The sequence below is a fragment of the Podarcis filfolensis genome, assembly GCF_964270895.1.
Source record: "Podarcis filfolensis genome assembly, chromosome: 5".
NCBI lineage: Eukaryota > Metazoa > Chordata > Lepidosauria > Squamata > Lacertidae > Podarcis > Podarcis filfolensis.
Window position 1 is genome coordinate 17827895 of NC_139608.1, and position 22569 is coordinate 17850463.

Sequence of the window (22569 nt, forward strand, 5' to 3'; positions counted from 1 at the left end):
GAGAGAGAGAGAGAGAGAGAGAGAGAGGTGGGTGGGTGTGGGTGGGGGTCCAATGTGAATTTCACTGCCTAGAGTTGCCTGTTTGGCACCAGTTTTCAAAGCTCTTTTCTCCCAGCTTCCTCACGTAATATTTGAACATGCTGCCAATTTCTTTATTTTTATATTTGTATTCTACTTTGTTTTGCAAAGCCCCTTGGAATCTTTGTGAAAGGGGTGGTATGGAAATATTTTAATTTTCTTCCTTGCTCTGTGTTTTTATCAGCTGTACCGAGCTTATGTCGCTTTCCCAGATTTCTTGCGCAGTTCCACATCGCAGTGGTGGCAAAGAGAGCTAGTGGACTATCATGCCAATGTACTCAAATACGATGGGCTGTGGACTGTAAGTATCACATACTGAGTTTTCCCTGCTGCCTCTCAGTCCAAGGTCTCTATATCCCCATTCAGAAATGGTTGAGTCTGTTGCTCCATTCGGTCCTGCCACTCCCAGATGGGGTTAGCATTGCTCCTAAGTAGCGCAGCCTCACCATATATTGAAAGCATTCTTATATGACTTTCACACTCGTGGAGATTCCTGGGATCTGTAGTTTGTTAAGGGTGCCAGAAGATGTAGGACTTTACCCCTAGCATGCATAAAGCTTGGAAAGTGATTTCCACGCCCTTCAGAAATATACCCTCCTTCCAACCCAGGAGGGTGTAGCTCTTCCCCTCTCCTTTGCAATTGACCTGGCACATCCTAGAGTAGTATGAGTAGCCATTGGGAAGAAAAAAAAATCACAAGGTTTCTCAGCACACTACTGCACAGCAAGGAAGAGTGAGAAGGAAAGAGTCAGGCTTGTTTCTTAATGTCCACCAACGTGCAACTAATCTTTCCACTGGACGGAAAAGTGAAGCTAACTGGGGGCATATGGTTTAGAGAATGCAAACTGGGAGGGAGGTGTTTGAGGTGAATGTTTGTCAATTTCTGCTCTGAGCTGAAGCTTGGAGATGCTCACCAGCATTTACCAAATGTGCTATTTTTTATATTTTGGAATTTCAAACTATATTTTAGGACATGAATGAACCATCCAACTTCATTGATGGAGCTGTTGGTGGCTGCAGGGATCAAGATTTAAACAAACCTCCCTATATGCCAGGTAAGGGTAGTTCTTAAAACACACAGGTTCCCTTGGATCAGTGAGACTTAAATTAGGAATAATAACCTTGTCCTGTGGCTTTCCATTCATTCATTTAATACTCACTTTAGAGGATTTGAGATTACATCTCGCTAACTTAGACTTGTGTTATTCAAGCACCAAAAAATGCTCAGCTGCTTTACATCTAGTTTCACTTAACGTATTTGTTACCTCTGTGTAACAAATACCAGAAACTTTACATTTGTTCTAATATTTCATTTCAAAAATAAATTCCTCCTTGTAAGGTTATCTATTCTGAACCTTTATAATAAGTCCCATTAAACATCTAAATAAATTTTATATAATAATTCTCCCACACAACTGCAGACTCCCTTACTGATTGCCTTGACATACAGATGAGATCCTCTAGGTTCTCATAGTTTGTGGAGTCTGCATGTCTCTTGTCTGCCAATAGAAGAGAGCCTATCTCTTATATAAGAGTCCATTTAAACTGGAAAACCAATATGGATGCAAGAGTCATTTGTCTGTTGCAAATGACTATCCAGCCCTGGACATAAGAGGGAAGGGGATAATATATGTGGAAATGCTGCCCTAGACATTTTTGCTGCTGCAGCCTGGACTATATATATCCTTCGTTCTAAGAGAAAATTAACATGTTCCATTCCCTTTGAAAATGGCCCACCTCATTGTGTGGTCTTACCTTGTCTCCTCATTAGCCTTGGTTTTAAGAGAACGAGGACTGGATCTTGTGACGCTGTGCATGGATACTGAACAGCATCTCTCTGACGGAACACCTGTGAGACACTATGATGTACATAACCTGTATGGATGGTCTCAAGCAGAACCAACTTACTAGTAAGCTGTTTTCCCTGTTTCATATTCTGGAAATCCTGCTTTCTTTACACAAGATGGTGTTGTGACAGTAAAGGTGTGCCACACCTCACGTTCTGCAATTTTTTGCTAGCACTTTTTCACCGACATTATTCCTTGCACTCTTGCGGTGGCAGAATGGTAGTCCATGTGAAATTGATGTTGTGCATTGGTGCCACAACTCACCCTTTAGATTGCTATAGGTTGTTGTGGGGTAGAGCAGGGGAAGTTGCAACAACCGCTTTGAAATCCAAACCAAGTGGAATCTTTAAGTAGCATAGTAATTCAGCATGCAACGCTATATTCATGTGTGCTTTTTTATCTTCCTATTAGTGGTATGCGCAACGCCACAAAAGAACGTGGGATCATTATTACCCGTTCAACTTATCCCTCCAGTGGACGATGGGTAGGACATTGGCTTGGCGATAACTATGCCAGATGGGATCAGCTTACAAAATCTGTGATTGGTAAGGGGAATCTTCAACGTTATCCAATGTTTGCCACAAAAGTGTCTGCTCTGCTTTTTTTTAGTAAGGGGATGGAATCTTAATTGAAGTGGTGGCTCCCAGCATTTGCCACCTGTATCATGTTACCGGCAATGTCCTCACCTGTGTCTGGACTCAACCATAATGGGGTGTGTTTTGGTGTCCCACCAGTGTGTCCAGTGCAAGCTATCTACACTGCCACCCCTTTCCTCCAAGTTCCTGAGCCAATAGGGATGATTTAAACTATTCACTATGCCAGGAGCATGTGTAGCACTGTAACATAGTTTCCACGATTTCCATCTGGCCCCACAAACAGTTGTACTTGCAGCAGAAACCGGAGACATTATATTACCATTCAAAAAGGATCCTGAGAGCATTGGTCACTTCTTTTAAGGAGACAGGTTGCTCAAGAAAATCCTATTGTGCTTCCTTTTGACAGGTATCATGGAGTTCAGCCTCTTTGGAATCTCTTATGTAAGTTCTGCTCCTGGATCGAAATCTTTGAAACACTTTTGAATAATCTAGTGTGGCGGAGATCATTCTAACCTCATTCCCCTTTCCATGCTTGCAGACTGGTGCTGACATCTGTGGCTTCTTCAATGACACAACCTATGAAATGTGTGCCCGATGGATGGAACTTGGAGCCTTCTACACTTTCTCAAGAAATCATAATGTGATGGGAACTAGGGTGCGTCTACCTGTTTTGGCAGTGTGTTGCATGCAGTAGTAAAGCGACTGTAATACTGTTGGTAATCTAAAAATGCATGGTTAGTTGCTGGTTTAGACACATACCCCTCTTCCGATTTCCTACTCCGATTTTCATTCCTCCCTGATGAAAATAGAGCAGTGAGCTGTTCTGGATGCTGTGTAGCCATGAATTCTCAGTCCTGAATTTTCTCAGCCCTGCAATGATGAGTGGACATGTGAAGGGAAGAAAGAGGCTATGTTGCTCAACTTTGCAATAAAAGCCAGACTGAATCCCTGCCTCCTTGCTACTCACTCTCCAACATTACATATTGGCTATGGTTCTGTGTGTATCCCTAACCGATTCAAAAAAAATTGCAGCTATCTGGTGCCACTCCACAAAATGGGGCAGCCACACTTAAAGCCCTGCTCTGAGTTATGCCCAAAGCGGGAGGGTTGTAGGCCATTGCAAAACCGTTTTGGTGTGACGGTGTTGTAGACCTGTGTAACTTCCTTGGCTCTGCCCCTGCTCCCAGCACTGATATAACATGCATCTGTATGTGTCTGATGTGCCACAGGAGGCACAACAAATCCGTCCCCACTCACTGCCAGCAGTCAGGGGAGCACACACATGTGTCTAGAAACACAGATTTCCCTAGTGGTTTACACAAACACAACCTATGGGTAGTTTGGAGGGAATAATGACCCTGGGTCAGTGATGGGTGCATCGCTTTGAAGGCTTACTCAGAACAGGTTTCAGAAAGTGGAGTTGTTTCAAAGGCTGAAAGATAGAAGTATCGTCTATATTAATTAATTCCCAAAGGATGTTCCATTTAATATTTCATTTACCTTGTATTTTGTTCCAAAGGCAGTTGATAGAAGGATTTCTTTACTAGAGGTTTCACCCAGGTAGAGATTAGCATCCAAAATAGCTTTCAACTTTCCTGCCCCATCCCCAGGCTGCAGCAAGACTCAGACTAAATCTACAAAATGCAGCCAGTTTCTTATGCTATTCTGTTTGACTCAACATATGTTGCCTGCCCTGTATTCTCTTATATGTAATGATGTGAGTTTTCTATGGAAATTTGAAAGCCTTTTGATTGATGCTTACTGAGATTTTCTTCCGGGGGAGGGGGGGAGAACAGGGCAAGATATTCTGCAGCCTGAATGAATTTCTTATCTCTTTTACAGAGGCAAGATCCTGTCTCCTTTGATGAAAGATTTGTAAATATATCAAGGGATGTGCTCAGCATACGCTACAGATTGCTACCCTATCTCTACACATTGATGCATAATGCCCATGTCAACGGCGACACTGTTGCCCGTCCTTTGCTGCATGAGTAAGTGTTAAGTGACAACACGCTGTGGGGGATACTGTTGTGAAAATTTGTCATGGGCTCAACAAACCAATACATCTTCCCCACCAAGTCAGAAAATATATCAGGTTATGTTTTAGCATAATTATTGCTTTGGACTCATTGCTACAAACCTTTAAAGTTTAAACCATGGGTAGGCAAACTAAGGCCCAGGGGTCGGATCAGGCCCAATCGCTGTCTAAATCTGGCCCGTGGATCAGTGTTTTTTTACATGAGTAGAATGTGTCCTTTTATTTAAAATGCATCTCTGGGTTATTTGTGGGGCATAGGAATTCGTTCATGTGTTTTTTTTCCAAAATATAGTCTGGCCCCCAACAAAGTCTGAGGGACAGTGGACTGGCCCCCCGCTGAAAAAGTTTGCTGACCCCTGCTTTAAACCTACACATTCCCCTCTTCCATATCCCCAAACATCCCCATAAGCATCAGTTAAGGATGAGGGAGAAATTACGATTCAATTCACATTTAACAGTGATCACACCTAATTTGCACTTTATGAGACTCTTCCAGTATTGGCAGGTTCCTCCAAAATCTGTGGAGGCAAAAGGGATATAAAGCTACTACCTTGCTTCCCCCTTGAACCTACAGCCAGCCCAAACTATTTCACTATCACAACCAAATACTCAGTCAACCACCAAGAGTTCTCTGTTTTGTTGGCAGAAGGATTGCTGGGTAGAACAAAAAGAAGTTCACTCAGGTGCTTAAAAAAGTCTTTCAATGCTGGAACTAAACAGCTTGATGATAACATCTGGCAACACAGCAAGGCTTCTTCCTATCTTTGGGAGAAAAGTGAGCTGCAGTTTTTAACATTCACCTTGTAGATGGATGCAAATTGCTACTTTTTTAAAAAAAATGAAATTAAGAAACTCACTTTCTCTCCCATATCCCTGAGCAGATCTCCCCACCCCCGCCCCTAGAATTAGCCTGTTGGAGTTTTTAGAAGTCATGTACAATAACTTGTGTCATCCATCTAGTGAGCTTGCCAAGCTTCAGTGAAATGAATAGGTTTGGGAACTAAACCTGACTGAGGACTGGTACCAAGACTTGACTCTTTATTTTTGAAAATCAGCTGAAATAGCTACTCTGCATCCCAGTTGGATGTCTCGTTACACCGAGAAATCCATTAAAAAAAATAAATAACAAAATTGGGCAATGTTTTAGAACTGGAATTGATTTATAATGTACTGAGACTGCAAGTCTGATAAGATGAAATAACCATGGTTTACTGTGTTTCTTCAGGTTTGTGGGTGACAAAACAACATGGGACATCTACAAACAATTTTTATGGGGCCCAGCATTTCTCATCAGCCCAGTACTTGACCAAGTAAGCCATTAAATAATACTGTCACTTATAAATGGAACGTTTGTGCATGCTATTTTCTGCTTTGTCTTCATTTTACACTCATCTCTTTAAATTCTAGGGTGCTGTGACAGTACATGCTTATATACCAGATGCGCGGTGGTATGATTATCACACGGTAAGCAGCTTAATAAATATTGTCAAGAGTAACCTCAAATCAGGTGATACTTGCAAGTTAGATGCAAGATTAAAATGTTCTATCCAATCAGGTTAGCTCCTTCCAGGCACTGGGCCAGATATCAACTAACCTGTTCCACTAGCAGAAGTTTGCTCAAGTATTTGCAATTGCTCAAGAGGGATTTCCCCCCTCTCTTCCCCCCAAGGCAGCCCCTGCAGCTCCTCCAAGTCTGCTCTGGGGTAGGGTGGGTGCTTGGGAGAACTGCCAGAAGGGAGAGGCAAGATTGTTCTGTCGGCAGATAAAAATGGTTGTGCTGATGGAACAATCTCCTTAGCACTATGTTGAACTCAAATAGTAGACTAATTTCAAGGATCATTTCAAGGATACATAGGTGCAGTGCTTTTTTAAAAAAAAATGCTTAGGGGTACTCTCATTTTGACTCGAGAAAATCACCATTTTATAGTTCAAATCAGGGGAAATGGATACAGTAAATGGACAAAAGTACAAAGAACATTACCTCATGTTACACAGCTGACAGCCCACAGTCACTTCCACATTGACATGAGGTTGTGTGCGCTAACATCTTCCTACTCATATTGAAATACTGTCCCTCAATGAAGCCAAACTTTCATCAGTAAAACACCACACATCCACATTTCACACTGCTTCACACATTAAAACGCTTGCTTCCGTCTGAGACTCAGGAAACACCGGAAAAGGAAATGAGGCCGCCATTGGGGGTAGCAATGGAACTGACGATTCACCATGCTAGAGAAGAAACTATATATATATTTACTTTTTTAAAAAAATAGTTTCTTCAAAATAGATTCACAAAATGTTTAGGGGTATGCACTCCCTGCATCCCCCCAGAAAAAAGCACTGGATAGGTGACACAGTCAAAGTTCAGTATCTTGAGGAATATAATTGCACGTTCCTCTTCCGAACCATATCTTTAATGCTCAGCTAGTGCCCATCCTTTACAAAGTGGGAAATAGAGGGTTTGGTTTTGAATGGAAGCCCAGTGAAGGACAGGAAGACATAAGAAGAGCCTGCTAGATTTGGTGAGTGTTTCATCTAATCCAGCATCGTGTTCTCACAGTGGCCAACCAGATGCCCATGGGGAATATTTCCCAGCTTAAACAGAGGACAGAATTTCCCTGTTTGTAAAATTCACAGAGAAGGAGAAAATCTGATAGGTTCGACAGCACCGTTTCAAAGTTCTGCTTTTATGGTTGTAGGGGAAATATATCGGAGTGCGAAGACAATTCCAGGACTTGGATGCACCCTTGGAGCATATAAATCTTCATATCCGGGGTGGCTACATCATCCCCTGGCAAGAGCCTGATATTACTACCAATGCCAGGTGAGTACAATTTCTCATGGAATGAACTTGAATTTTATGCAGACTTGACTCCGCTTTAGCAGTAACCGAATGGTTGATCTCAGGTGATCAGCCATTAAGCTACTGGCCAACCAGCTGACTTGTCAGAAATGGACCTTCAGTGTGTGCCTGCAGATCTTTCTTGCTTTCACAGTAAATGGGAAGTTCCTTAAGTTAGGTAGTAGGGTTCATGGGCACACAGGAGCCCAACACCCGCCAAAGAGGTTTCTTGGACAGTCTTCAGAATTCTCATAGAATTACTGAGTTGGGAAAGGACCTTGGAAGTCAATCAGTCCAACCCCCGTCTCCATGCAGGATGCCTAGGAACAACACAGGAACATAGGAAGCTGCCTTATATCAAGTCAGACCATTGGTCCATCCAGTCCAGTGCTGTCTACACTGTCTGGTAGTGGCTGTCCCTGGCTTCAGGCAGACGTTTCCTACCTGGAGTGACTGGGGATTGAACCAGGGTCCTTTTGAATGCAAGGCAGATGTTCTACCATTGAGCTGTGGCCCTTGCCCTTTGCAGCTACAAATCAAAACAAATCAAATCAAATCAAATTGATAGGCATTTCCTGAGGAATGTTTTTTACTTCTTTTCTTGTACTTTTTCTAGCCGGAAGAACCCTCTGGGGCTCACTGTTGCTTTGGATGATAATGGCAATTCCCGAGGAGAACTTTACTGGGATGATGGAATTACAATTGGTAAGTGCCTTGCCAGAAAGGAAAGGCCCCAGATTTGGTGACTACAGTGGTACCTCGTGTTGAGAACTGTCCCCCTTACGAATTCTTCGGGTTACGCGCTCCGCTAACCTGGAAGTAGATGCCCCTTGTTGAAAACTTTGCCCCAGGATGCGAGGAGAAATCACGCTCCAGCAGTGCGGCAGCAGCGGGAGGCACCATTAGTGAAAGCGTGCCTCATGTTACGAGCGGTTTCCAATTACGAACGGACCTCCAGAACAGATTAAGTTCACAACCAGAGGTACCACTGTAATTTATTATGTATGAACTTGGTACCCCATCCTTCTTCATTAGATTATGGGGTGCTGCTATCTCATTTTATTCTCACAGGACAAAAATTTAATGAAAGAAAGTGACTAGCCCAAATTATCCAATGAAATTGGTGTCAAATTGGGTTATGAACCCGTTCCAATATGCTACTGCCCACTCTGTCTGTTGTTCACCCATCAGCCTGCTTTGTCCATCAATGCGCAAATTCTCGAACTTAGTTTACTATTCTGAGAAACTATAGTAATATATATTTATACATATATTTATTTTGCAGATGCATATGAAACTGCCAACTACTACTTTTCAACATTTCAAGTAACACAGGTAGGCTTATTAACCTATCCCTCCAAATAATTTAAGAAAAGATGCATATTCCTTGTAACAACAAATACATTTTTGCACTCAAGTTTTTCATTCCTCCTGTATACCTTTCCTTATAAAACAATTTCTATATAATTCAAACATGCACAGAAAACGTATCTCCACAATGCATCTCTCCATTGTAGAACGTTGGCCTGGATTCAGAGATTCCCAGGCTGACAATATACAACCAGAGGAGATTTAACAGAGACTCATGTCACACATTTTATTTGAACATGCCAAAAACAGCTCTTTGGGCCTCAGTCATTGCTCAGAGATGATGTGAAAGATTTGTCTGTATTGCTTGATAGGTTTCATGCATAAATGTCATCACCCAACGTGCAGCCTTTGCAAGCTGAAGATAAATGTGTGAACTTCAGGCTACTTGCACATGTGCAGGTGGTTGAGTTAGAAGTTGGAGAGTGCTGATGGAATCTGTCTGGAGCATTTAGGGTCCATTTATTAAAAATACAGCCTCTTTTTCTCAATTTTTCAGAATACATTGAATGTCACTGTGGTCCACAACAATCTACCTGATGCCCTTGTCTTAAGAATGGGTTATCTGCACGTCTGGGGAGTCACATCCTCAGTCACAAGTGTTACTGTTACTTATGATGGGCAAACAGAACCAGCTACCCTAGAATATGATTCAGCAAACCAGGTAAGTCCAAAAATATTGGAATTATTAGTGAAAACATTTTTTCCTATTCATGTTGCTTACATTTCCAGTCCTCTAAAATCAACACAGTATTCTTTTCTACTTTATATTCTAAGATTTTCTTTTCGCTTGGTATGAGAACAAAATATGCACACAGGCTCATAATAAAGATTTCAAATCTAAATCCAAGCTAGAAGAGATGCTAATATCTGACACAAACGGCCTAAGAAATGTCTGTATCTTTTGGTGCGTAGTGGGCACATGCTTATTGAAGGTGAAGGCATGCACTGATATGCTGGCGACCTATACAGAAGGGGTGGGGAGTATTTTCCCCAGGTTGAGGGCAACATTCCTTGATTTGGGAGCAATGAGGAGGAGTGTGGCCTGGCGTGATGACGTAGTCTTTGAAAACTCCTGAGGGGACATTTGGTGGGAGGCATCTGGCCTCCGAGCTTGAGGTCCTCTCCTGCTGCTATACAGAATATTAGTGTGCTTAATCCAACTTGGCACCTTTCATGAAGCTGCTTAGACAGGGTCTATGAATAACCTCCTCTCCTGGTTGTGGCACTGTAGCATAAAACTTGATAGATGGGGGTGGGGCGGAGATCCTTGAGGAAAAAGCTGGAATACAATATGGAACACAAAGGAGATGGCAGAAATTGCATCATTTCCACATCTCTGACAATTGCGTAGATTTGCAAAATAGTCCAAAACCACCGGCAAGCACATCTTGTGCATCTACGATGTGTAGAGAAAGATGTACAGATTCTCGTATGTCATTAGATTCTAGAGACCCTTGGTTTGGTACCACAGCGTAACCAGGGGACGCATAGGAAAGATACCCTCTGATGCTGTGGACTGAGCACCATCCTTTTCTTCCTCAATCATCATTGCGGCAACTTTGCTTTCTCCCCTCCCATCCAGTCCGGTAAACAAAGGATAGAAATCAATGTCAACTCTTCCAGTTCCATCTGCATGAGCATTTCAGCTTGTCAGATGGGACAAGCCTTGCTACCTCCCTCCTCAGTTGGGACCCTCTCAAGGCCAGTTTTGAGGGAGGAGAGGGGGGTACGCAGAAGTCCTTGTGCAGAGCTTCCACTGGTTAGGTGAATCTTCTTCATCTCCTGCTGCCACATTAGTTCTGCTTCCACCAAGACCCCAGTGTCAAAGCGGTCGGCATCATTCCAAGCAATAGGCCTAATTGCCGGTTCTCCTGCAAGTAAATTCATCAAAATCCTGCATTTATATCCTCCTGCTTTACTTCCATTTTGCATTTTTGTTTGCTTTCCTTTCATGTCCTGCATTTCCCAATATTATCACTCAGCTAATTGCTGCTCAGTGCAACAGAACTTCCTGGGAAACGTGCATTAGTCATCTCTGTAAGCCTGCTCCTTCTTCTTGCAGCTCTCATTTTCTGCCTCTAATAAAATGCACCTCACATTGGGCTAATCTCTCCCTGCTCTTCCTTTTCTCATTTTCACTGCCAGCCTCCTTCCTTCTTCTGCTGACCTTCTGCTGCTATCAGTCTGGAGAAAATGCTTTCAAGTTTCTGCTTCCTCCATCTCTTTCCCACCAGCTTTAGAAGACTAAAATATTTTCATGCCACATGTCCATGCAGTAATTTAAAAGGTATCTTATCTTTCCCAGCCCTCTTCTTTTTTCTATAACAAGAGATGTTTTTAAATGAAATTGAGATTATCCACCATACTATAGTGATAGCTAAATCTTTCTCTTTTCACACCTCACATTTGGAATTGGAAGCAAGTGCTTAGTGTGGGGAGAGATCCTAAGTTCTGACTTTGAGAACTTTTTTTCTGGCACTCTGTTTCCAAGAGGTTTAATAAAAGCTAAACATTTATTTGGGTTACAGTGTCCTGTTTTCAACTTGAATAGAACCATTTCTTCTCTTTTGTTTAACCTTTGATCATCTGCCTACCTTTGAACTTTTGGATGACTACCCATTCCTTGTTATCTTTGTCCCATTTCTCCCTTCATATTTGCATAACTTTACCTTTTAGAATAGAATTCTTCCCAAATCAGTCAGGGTGGTTCTCCCCGCCCCCGCCCCCCCAGCTTTTCTTTGCATCGTCTTTTCTAACTTAGAGCAGTGTTCTGCTGTACAGACCTATTAGTTTTCAGTGACAATTATCAGGGGAATTGTGGAAGGGGGACACACATATTTTGAGCCCAAGCTATGTTTCTCACAATTCAACTATGATTCATCATCATCATTTTAAAAAGCTTCCCCTATGTGGCTTATCACTGATGGGGGAATGAAAGATGGGAAACACAACAGTCTTTTTTTTTTTTTACAATGAAAGCAGCCAAGTTCCCTTCCTCTCATTCAGAAAAAAATTGCCAGCATTGTAGTTCTAATTACTTAAACATGTTTTTGTATGAGGTTTTGACTAATATGCACATTTTTTGGAGCAGAGTTTTGACAAATAGAATGAATATTTGCATACTGTTTTCACAAATTTTGTGCACATTTTATGCTAGTAGATGCATTTATGTACACACTACTTTTGCTGGAGATGTGCATTGCAAACTTTGGAGAGGTGCACATTTTGAAGACAGCTGTGTTTTCATTTGCATATTGAGAAGTGTGAATTAGGTGGTTTTCTCATTCAAATACAAACAATATCAAAATTCTCCCCCATCTTTAGAACATCTAGTGCAAAGTAGAAAGAATGTGCTTTCCGACAAGTGTGTTGCATTTTATAATAAAACCTGCATGTATTTGCAGTGAGTGTCATTTTGCAAATGTGTTTCAAAATCCTTCTGAGAGACTGGTATTGCTTTCACAAATCAGGCATCTGTGGTTGTAAGAATTTCTCAAAATAGCACTGAATTAACCCACCCATCCCTCTTTTAATCTCTCCTATTCAGATACTAAAAGTGGATTTCACCAGCAAAAATTACCTCATTCATAAATTAGCCCAGGTCAGATGGGTGACAAGCACTTAACTGTCTGCAGAAAACATGCTCCATGAGAACCTCGCCGTGGCTCTAATGAATGTGTATTGTAATGTATTTAAAAAACTGTGTTTTGTTATGTTAGCAGTAAACAAATGAAGGAATGGGTGGGACTGAACTGTAGTTAAAATATAATAAGGCATTTTCATTTTTTAAGGCAAACCATTTTTGTTGTATCTGAGAACTCTAGAATACTGCTTTCAGCCTTTAAAATGAGAAGGGATGTTTATTTCACTGAAATGCAGGGGTAGGGGATAAATTTGTAAAATAGGCAGTTGAATGTATTTAATATATATCAATTATAGCAGTACAACCTGTATGTCAGGAATCACATTTTTGGTCTGTTTTGCAAAGGAGTTAAAATGCCAGTATGATGCCTAACATGATGAACTATGCAATTGTAGTTTATTATGATGTTTATAAATATCTCTGCAAGAGTGTGTGATAAAATGCAACAGAGCATTATTATTATTTTGTAAATTATACTAATGTGACAATAAAACTCCACCGACAATGTACATAGTTGCACATGTAGATTTTGTGTGTGCGTGTGCACAGCTGTAAAGACTTTAGTAGTGTCAGTAAGACCTGGATTTTCCGGTTGATAATACGCACCTCACTTTCAAGCTTCATATACTTCTGAAGCTCAGTTTCTAATCAGAGCTATGGATTATTTGCCCTTCCTCCCAGTCCCTAGATCTCCTCTCACCTATCCAGCAACTTCTAACCACATGCTCCCACCTCACTTATGGGACTGGTACAATGGTGGTTCTCTGACAACAAGTGGGGGCAGAATAGGAGACAGGTCTTCTCCCAACCCACCCACCTACACCTGTGTTGCAATAGTGGCAAGACATAGCAAGGAAGTATTTATTCACCTCACTGTTCAGCACCAGGTCCTCAGAAGTTCTTGGGAAATGTAGTTTCATTACACAGCCCCATCAACATTGTACAATGTGGATGGAGATCTCCTTTGGCTGACCTGCATACATGGTTTGTGATCCAGCGCGTGGTTCTCGATGAGGAACGCTGCTTACGTGCTTGGGTCTGCCAGGGGTTCTTTAGATGTAATTCTTGCATTGCATCTAGATGACCATTTGGTTCCTTCCAAGTCTGCAGTTCCATTTTTCTATGAACTTCTTAGAGCATCTGCTGCACACCTAACACTGAATCACTACTAATGAAATGGGTCTTGTGATCACTTTAAAATAATAGAATGTTTATAGATTTGTTTGAATTGATTTCCTGTGGGCTCAGGGTAGATTTCATCAATTCTTTTTTTAAAAATGCAAAAACTTACATCGCTAAAGGGATCAAAATCTTGGTAACTGAAGACCGAAGGGAATCAAGGACACTCCCACTCTCCAATAATGAAAAGGAAAAAATAAGTGGTTTGATATTTACTTCTGATTCTAGAGCTCAAAGCACACTTCAGACTTCATTTTGTGATTTAAAGCTCCATGCATGACCCCCCACTTTTGCCCTGGTGCTTCCCCCATGAAAACACACTTGTTACTGCTTAATTGGAGCAAATGGCAGTATGAAGAAAACCTGAATTGCCATTTGTTCCAATTCAGCATTAAAGAGCAGGTTTTCCCAGGGAAAGCATTGGGGGCTAAAAGGGGAAAGACATGACAATGTAAAGTGTGGACCTGTTTCTAAAGGCACCAAAGGATGTCTGGGTGGTCCCTCAAGACACCTGCAGCCAATGACCTCTATGACTGCATGGGGAATCTGAACCTTGGTCTCCCTAATTTGCATACACACCATGCATTTAAAGCACCCACCCAGGAAGCCTAATTTACCCCTCGCAGAGCTACATTTCCTGCACCCTTAACAAACTACAGCTCCCATTAATCCTTTGGAGGGGTGCACTATAAATCTATGGTGTGCAATTAACCTTAGTAGGACACTCTGATCCCTGCATAGCAAAGCATGGAATGCATGTGATCACGAGTGGTGGGGTTCTCCCAACTCCCCCCCCCTCCCCAGTTTTTTAATGCACACCTTGGATGCATCACAAGGCAAATTCTTGCTTTATCTCTGCCTTCCATCAGCCACGATATCTCAAGATAGAGGGGTGCCTCTCTAAAATGTGGCAGACGAGTGTAGAAAACAGTCATAACCTCCCCCCCCATAAAATTCTAAACAGAGAGCAATTAGTTCAGAAAGAAACTGCTTTGAGAGAGATACTTCCACAAGATTTCACTTGAGATATAAATATCAAAGAGCAATGGGCAATTATGGAGATATTATGTTATCATTAAAGGCATTTCTCAAAGAGATTATTATTAATGCCCAAACAATTCACTGTCAGACTTCAGAGTCGAGAAGATTATTTTAAAAGACAATATAACTTACAAAATATGCGCAAGTGAGAAAGAAGGTTGGCCAGACAACTGTATTGAAAGAGATTAATAAAGAGATTTCTCCAAGACTGCTAGTAAAATCAAAGGGAAAGATGACTACAGAATTGAGGGAGATTAAAACACGTGCTGTGAGTGATTGTGGTTAGATAAAAGAAAATGGACATAAAAAACCCCAACTGGCCGCAATCTTAACTTTCTACCCTCATGTCAATTTGATTATGACTTTTGATTAACCAAGGAGATCTGTCAGCTTTTTAAAACCTAAAGGCTCTTGAGGCCTTACATACTTTTATACATGAACCCATTCAGGTAGCCTTAGTTTTATGTTGGATGCTGGCTCAACTTAACTCTACCAGAAACCCATGGGGACGGGCAATACTTTCAAGTGGATCTGGAGTGAACCTGTCAGATAAAGGCAATGCAAACTCAAGGAAAGACTTGGGATTGGTGAAGCCAAACAGCTCACCAGCCATGTATGGTAGTCCACTTGACAAACCACCTGATTTTATTGTGTGACTACTGCACACAATCCATGGCTGGTGGACTGTATCAGTGGTGGACATTGGGCTCTCAAATGGCAGTGCAGCCCTGTGCAACACTAAAATTTGGTTCCCTCTACATGGTGGTGCCCAGTGTGGCCACATTGGTCACAATACCGTAAAACCGTTCCTGACTGCATTCAGTGTGGTGAGTCACAACTTGTGAAGGTCTTCTCTTGAAACAGCAAAATGTCCTCAGATGGCTATTGTTTAGGGTTGCCATATTTCAAAAAGTGAAATTCCAGACACAAAAGTTGAGTTAGGGTTTTTGTGAGTGTGTGTGTGTGTGGGGGGGGAGTTAAGTTGTTGAACCTCTTAAGAAGTTTCTGAGCTATTTTTAAGTAAATTTGCCAAAACTGGATTTTCCCGGACATTTCAACGAATTCTGCACGAATCCTGTCTATGTCCAGGAAATCCTGGACGTATGGCAAGCCTACTATTGTTAAAAGCATCCGCATGACTGGAACAAACTGCCATCTGGCTTATTTCTTCCCAGAAATGGTTGCTTTCCCTTTTGGGGTGGGTGATCGTTGCGGCCTGACATGGCTCCTCGGGACCCGGGGGGAGAGCTATCCCTCCCTCCTTTGTGGCTCACCATTGGCTTCAGCTTCAGCTGCAGCTGGCTGCAAGGGACGTCAGGATTGCCTGCCCAAATTGCTAGTTTAAATTTTAAATTTTAGTTTAAATTTTCCAGTCATGGTCTTACAGTATTTTAATATTTTGTTGGAAGCCGCCCCTAGTGGCTGGGGGAGGGTATAAATAATAAATTATTATTATTATTATTACTATTATTATTATTACTAGGCATCTTCTGGTGAGGTGAGTAAAGATCCCTCTCTGAAACCCTGGAGTGACATTGCTAGTCTTCTGTAAACTGACTTAGATGGACCAGTTGCCTCAGTATAAACAGCTTCCTATGTCCTGACACCAGAGCTATCCCTTGCAGGTACCAGAGCTTTATCCTGGAATGGTACTGTGTAACTGATATCTGGTCTTGACTGCTCTGGCATAAAGGCAGTACAATCAACCCTTGGTTTTCGAACATCTCGGTTGCCAAATGTTTAGGAAACCAAACGCCGAAAACCCAGAAGTGATCCTCGGTTTTTGAACATTTTGGAAGTCGAACGTACTTCTGGAACGGATTGTGTTCAAAAACCAAGGTTCTGCTTTATCTAAATACATGTAACATTCATTTTCCCATACTTGGCTTGCCCCACTTTCCAGAAACAGCTGGAGATCTTCAATTCCTCAGTTAAGACCCAACTTAAATCTGACAGTACAAAGCACTACATAAAACGTGCACCAAGTGTCCACTTAAACCATAGAATCATAGATTTTTGAGGTTGGAAGAGGTCCTGAGGGTCTTATAGCCCTGAAATGCAGGACTATTTCTCCCAAAGTGGGGCTCAAACCCACATCCCTCAGATTATCCTGCTCTACCAACTCAGCAACAGATGAGCACAGACCTGCCCTCACCAATATAGTACACTCCAGATGTTCTGGTCCACAATTCCCATCAGCCCTCAGGCAGAAGGAGCGGTGGGAGTTGTGCTCCAAAATATCTAGGAAGCACCAAGTCTGGGGAAGGCTGCTGAGTATGTATGGTTTGGCGGCAACCTATTTTTCTGCTCTTACATTCCATTGTTGGGTAAAAAAAGAAAATGTCCTGGGGTTGCTTCCTTGCTCCAAATCAGCCCTGACAAGTTCTACTAATTTAAGTACATCTTCTTTGGGAGCTCCACATCCCATCCCCAGTGCTTCCAAAATAAAACCCACATTTCAAAACAGCCCCCCTAAAAACAAAACAAAAAATCCACACAATTCAAAGGAGGATATTTGATGCTATTTCTTTTCACTTTGAAACACGACAGGGTGAGCATGTTGATAAGCAAATCTACAGCATCCTCCCGTACGGGCGGCTTTTGTCTGAAGCACGTGGCAGCGAAACCTGGCAAGCGCTGTGCTGCAGCTGTAGCTTGCCACAGACAACTCAGCGGGTAATTGTAACACAGTGGACGTTGCTTGCATGGATGAACTCTTATTACAGCCTCGCAGATGGTTCTAACAGATCACATTGACTTTCACAAGGGTACTGCAGAAACTAAACATGCAGGGAGAACTATCTTTCAAAACTGTAGAACAGGAATCCTGGAGACCTGGATGATCAGGAAACTCAACAGCTTATTTATTTATCTTCCTGTGGACACTGGAGTTCCTATCATCTGTCTGTCTGTCTGCCTGCCTGCCTGTCATCTAAATAAATAAATAAATCTATAAATCTACCTGTGTTTTATCTGCCTATTGCATTTGTGAGTTCCATCCTACATACTTTCTACCTATCACTACATACCCCTTACACAGGACCTTCACCGCCTTCACTGGTTCTCATTTGAAAGAGAGGTAGCCATCTTCAGTGTGTTTTTAATGTGATTATTGATGTAAACCTCCAGAATGTATTTCATACTGTTAAGTTTTTACCTGTCTTCAGTACATTGTATTTTATTTTATTGCTACGGCTGGCTGATACAAATAAAGATTCTATTAATAGATTAATAGGTACCGATCCTGCAGGAAGGTAAACAGCGTTTCCATGCACTGCTCTGGTGTCGGAGTTCCGTTGCACCAGAAGTGGCTTAGTCATGCTGGCCACATGACTCGGAAAAACTGTCTGTGGACAAACACTGGCTCCCTCGGCCTGTGAAGCGAGATGAGCGCCGCAACCCCAGAGACATTCGTGACTGGACTTAACTGTCAGGGGTCCCTTTACTCTTACCTCAGTATGTATTGTATTTTATTTTATTGTTATGGCTAGTGGCTGATGCAAATAAAGCATTCTTCCGATTCTGATACTCATCAACTTCAGGTCTGTTAAGAATTCTTCAAAAGATCTGCCTTCTTTTTTAGATCTCTCTCTCAGATGTCTGACTTGTTTTGGTTGAGCAATGGTCTGCAAACGCCTCTTAACTTTATTGCTCATCCCTATTTAGCTGAATGCTATTCAGTATATCCATAGCCTCGTTTCCATTTATGCTAATCAGTCTGGCTGTTTGAGGCTCATCTCCTTTTCTTGCATAGCCTTTTGCTTGCATCTGTATCTCAAAGCTTTGTGATAAATCTTTTCCAAGATTCAGTAATTTTACCTGAGACTTTTACGTAGCTCACTGGATTGTTTTAAGTGCTCCACGTGGCTCAATATTTGCTTAGAGCAAAGGTAATCTGGTATAAAGGAGAACAGGCAGTAGTTGCTCCATATTTTTTGGGATAGGCATCTTTGGAAGGGTGCCGTATATGGGACACCCCCCTGAGTGGATTGGTCTCCTTGCCAATGTCATATTTTCCTATTCCACTGCACTCCTCCTCCAGTCCAAATCCATACCACTGTTCAGAAAGGGGGTACAGCAAGTGGAGTCTTGACAGGGGCAGGTAAACAGTAAGGAAGAAGAGGACCAGGACTAGAACATTGTAGGGATCAACAGTACCGCCCCCCGCTGTAGGGAGGGTGTCTTGTCATCTGCGTGACAATGCTAATCCATGACACCACCACTTAAGACAGGGCACTTGTATCTTTAGTGGGGATGCCCAATGGTAATTTCAGTGGGTGACACTGATTCATACATGACAACACATTCCTGACCAGTGTTCTCCCTTTCGTGCCATTGTGAAAGGTGCACTTCCAGGACTCCGATAGCTTGTCCATTTGCACAAACATCATGTATAGATGCCTCTGGAAATGCCTCAGGGGTCTCAATTTTAAGGGGACAGTGCTTGTGAGACCCCAGGAGCAGGAAATCAGGAGCATTCATAAAATATTTGAGGCTTGGGCTCCTCCAGCCTCCCCTGCCCCAAATAATGTCCCTGCTCTGCTTGCATCTAGCTAACTCTGCCTTCCAGAACCCTGTCCTGCTTCTTCTGCAACAACTACAAACTTACTCCTAAGATGCGAAGAGGGAATGCACGGTTTTCCTTTTCTTATATTCGTTTCCCACCATGGCGAAAGAAGTATAACTTTCCTCGCTGCTGTGTCCATATCTCTGCCTCTGTAGCTTTTTCCCAAGCTGAACAACCATGAAGCCAGACAAACTGTGCTGGTATTACCTCTAGCGACACAATCACGTTTCAGAAAGAAATCAGTTCTAAAGAGTCTGAAAGCAATTTGATGAGTGGAGCATTCATCAAAATTATCTGGAGTAATCTCTGGAGAAGCTGGATATTCTTCCCCCTTTTCAGTATGATGCAATTTCTCTTCACTACTATCCGACGTTCGCTTTGTAGAAATAGTTCTGAGAAGGAATAGTTATTTACAGGACAAGAAATAAACTAAAATAGGAGACTTACACTTTCCTCAGTATATATATCCGTTAGCCACAGACTAAGAACACGAGAACTATTTGTTTCCTTTCATTCCTGGCAGAATGATTTGTTTTATTTTATTTTTTGCTTTCAAGTCAAAGGTGGTAGTGAAGTGGATCAACAATAACACCAGAAGACTTTATACTTCAAGACTGTGTCTGGAAGAGAAAATGTACTCTCTCTTCACCTAAACCCCACTGTGCATTGACATCAACTGCAGAGACCCCTGCCTCATCATCAAAAGCAAGGCAGTCCATGAGTGGGAAAACCTGCCAAAACGATGCCTCCCAAAGGTTGCATTAAAATAAAATAACTTTGCACTCTCAGCATCTTACAGTACTTGCCCCAAACATGAAGATGTATCCAAAACTAAAATATATTTTGCACCTGCCATTTCAGTACAATTTCAGGTGCCTCTTTTGGAGAAGAACCCTGTTATCCTTGCATTTATTTATTTATTTATTTATTTATTTATTTATTTAGTTGTATATCTCATCTACAATCCTGACTCATCAACTTCAGGTCTCAACCGTTGCTACTGTGTCTTTTCTCCTAGCATATCAAGATAACGAGGTGACAGCAAAAACTGCAAAAATTTAAGCATGGGCAACTAGAATAAGATCTATTATTTGATTACTGATGCAAACCTCCAGAATGTATCTTGTATTGTTAAGTTTTTGCCTCTATCTTCAGTACATTGTGGCGCTGTGCTCTCAACCACTGAGCCTTGGGCTTGCCGATCAAAAGGTTGGCGGTTCGAATTCCCTCGACATGGTGAGCTCCCATTGCTTGGTCCCAGCGCCTGCCAACGTAGCAGTTTGAAAGCACGCCAAAAAGTGCAAATAGATTAATAGGTACCGATCCTGCAGGAAGGTAAACGGCGTTTCCATACACTGCTCTGGTGTCGGTGTTCCGTTGCACCAGAAGTGGCTTAGTCATGCTGGCCACATGACTTGGAAAAACTGTCTGCGGACAAACACTGGCTCCCTCGGCCTGTGAAGCGAGATGAGCGCCGCAACCCCAGAGTCATTCGTGACTGGACTTAACTGTCAGGGGTCCCTTTACTCTTACCTCAGTATGTATTGTATTTTATTTTATTGCTATGGCTAGTGGCTGATGCAAATAAAGCATTCTTCTGATTCTGATACTCACCAACTTCAGGTCTGTTAAGAATTCTTCAAAAGATCTGCCTTCTTTTTTAGATCTCTCTCTCAGATGTCTGACTTGTTTTGGTTGAGCATTGGTCTGCAAACGCCTCTTAACTTTATTGCTCACCCCTATTTAGCTGAATGCTATTCAGTATATCCATAGCCTCATTTCCATTTATGTTAAGCAATCTGGCTGTTTGAGGTTCATGTCTTAGGTCCAGCACCGAGGGCCTTCTGGCGGTTTCCTCGCTGCCAGAATACAAGTTACAGGGAACCAGGCAGAGGGCCTTCTCGGTAGTGGCACCTGCCCTGTGGAACGCCCTCCCACCAGATGTCAAAGATAAAAACAACTACCAGACATCTAGAAGACATCTGAAGGCAGCCCTGTTTAGGGAAGCTTTTAATGTTTAATAGACTATTGTATTTTAATATTCTGTTGGAAGCTGCCCAGAGTGGCTGGAGAAACACAGCCAGATGGCTGAGGTATAAATAAATTATTATTATTATTATTATTATTATTATTATTATTATTATTATTTCCCTTGCTTGCATAGCCTTTTGCTTGCATCTATAGCTCAAAGCTCTGTGATAAATCGTTTCCAAGATTCAGTACCTTTACCTGAGACTTTTAGTTCATTGGGTAGTTTTAACTGCGCCATGTCTTTAAACATTCTTTTTCTCTTCTCTTCCTCTTTCTTTGCATTCCACCCAAGGAGTGATGCAGGGGGCGCTGTGGTCTAAACCACTGAGCCTCTTGGACTTGCCGATCAGAAGGTTGGCGGTTCGAATCCACGTGACATAGTGAGCTCCTGTTGCTCTGCTCCAGCTTCTGCCAACCTAGAAGTTCAAAAGCATACCAATGCAAGTAGATAAATAGGTACCACTGTGGCAGGAAGGTAAACAGCATTTCTGTGTACTCTGGCTTATGACATGGTGTTCCATTGTGCCATAAGTGGTTTAGTCATGCTGGTGACATGACCCAGAAAGCTGTCTGTGGACAAACACTGGCTCCCTCAGCCTGAAAAGCGGGATGAGTGTCACACCCCACAGTTGCCTTTGACTGGACTTCACCATCCAGGAGTCCTTTACCTTTACCTTTTCACTCCATCCAAGGCACCATGATTGCTGGACCTCTGATTACTAACAAAAAACAAAACAAAACATTATTTTAAATAAAGATTTAACACTGTTAGACAGTGGAGGTGTAATGGTTATAGTTAGAGTGTTGGATCAGGACCCGGAAAACTAAACTATTCCCATGGGATCCAATGGTTCTAAAAGGAAGTGCTTTGAGAAGACATTGTGAATGCAGGTAGCAAGAATTTCCAAATAACTATATAAATATATATTTGGAGCAAGGGTGGTGTCAGGCTTCAGGAATTGGCTTCCTCCCCCCTTGGCAGTAGATAAGCAGAACAAAGTGAATGGAGTCTTCTTACCAGTTAGAATTCATTAATAATCACACTGAGGGATAACAGAACTTCTCCCTCTAAGAATGGCGGTGCTTCCAATTAAGGCTTCACACCCCAGCCGTCTCAATCCATGTCACCCCTACGTCTGGTAACTTGAGCTTGTAGTCGCTGTGATTTCTGTTTGGCAACTTTCTCAGCTCTTCTAGAACATGGGGAGGGAAGGAAGGGGGATGCTAACCAACGACTGTGAATCTGTTAACCCTCTCTTTTCCAGTGTTTCTTCTCCTAGCTGCTCTTCATCCCATATTTCCCAGCTTTTCCCTTCTGAACTATGCCCCTCTG

The 22569-nt window shown here is 42.2% G+C and overlaps 1 protein-coding gene across 1 annotated transcript in view; it reads left to right on the forward strand.

Moving 5' to 3' along the window:
- Positions 1-12927, forward strand: part of SI (sucrase-isomaltase) — a 125399-nt gene extending 112472 nt beyond the window's left edge. Inside the window, exons 81-94 of the mRNA XM_083613018.1 lie at positions 263-379; positions 1049-1133; positions 1850-1988; positions 2337-2470; positions 2928-2962; positions 3060-3176; positions 4364-4512; positions 5785-5869; positions 5967-6023; positions 7262-7386; positions 8021-8109; positions 8690-8739; positions 9272-9436; positions 12323-12927. Coding sequence (XP_083469144.1) covers positions 263-379; positions 1049-1133; positions 1850-1988; positions 2337-2470; positions 2928-2962; positions 3060-3176; positions 4364-4512; positions 5785-5869; positions 5967-6023; positions 7262-7386; positions 8021-8109; positions 8690-8739; positions 9272-9436; positions 12323-12400 — 1425 coding nt within the window. The 3' untranslated portion in view covers positions 12401-12927. The remainder of the gene's footprint in view (positions 1-262; positions 380-1048; positions 1134-1849; positions 1989-2336; positions 2471-2927; positions 2963-3059; positions 3177-4363; positions 4513-5784; positions 5870-5966; positions 6024-7261; positions 7387-8020; positions 8110-8689; positions 8740-9271; positions 9437-12322) is intronic.
- The last annotated feature ends 9642 nt before the right edge of the window (positions 12928-22569 follow it).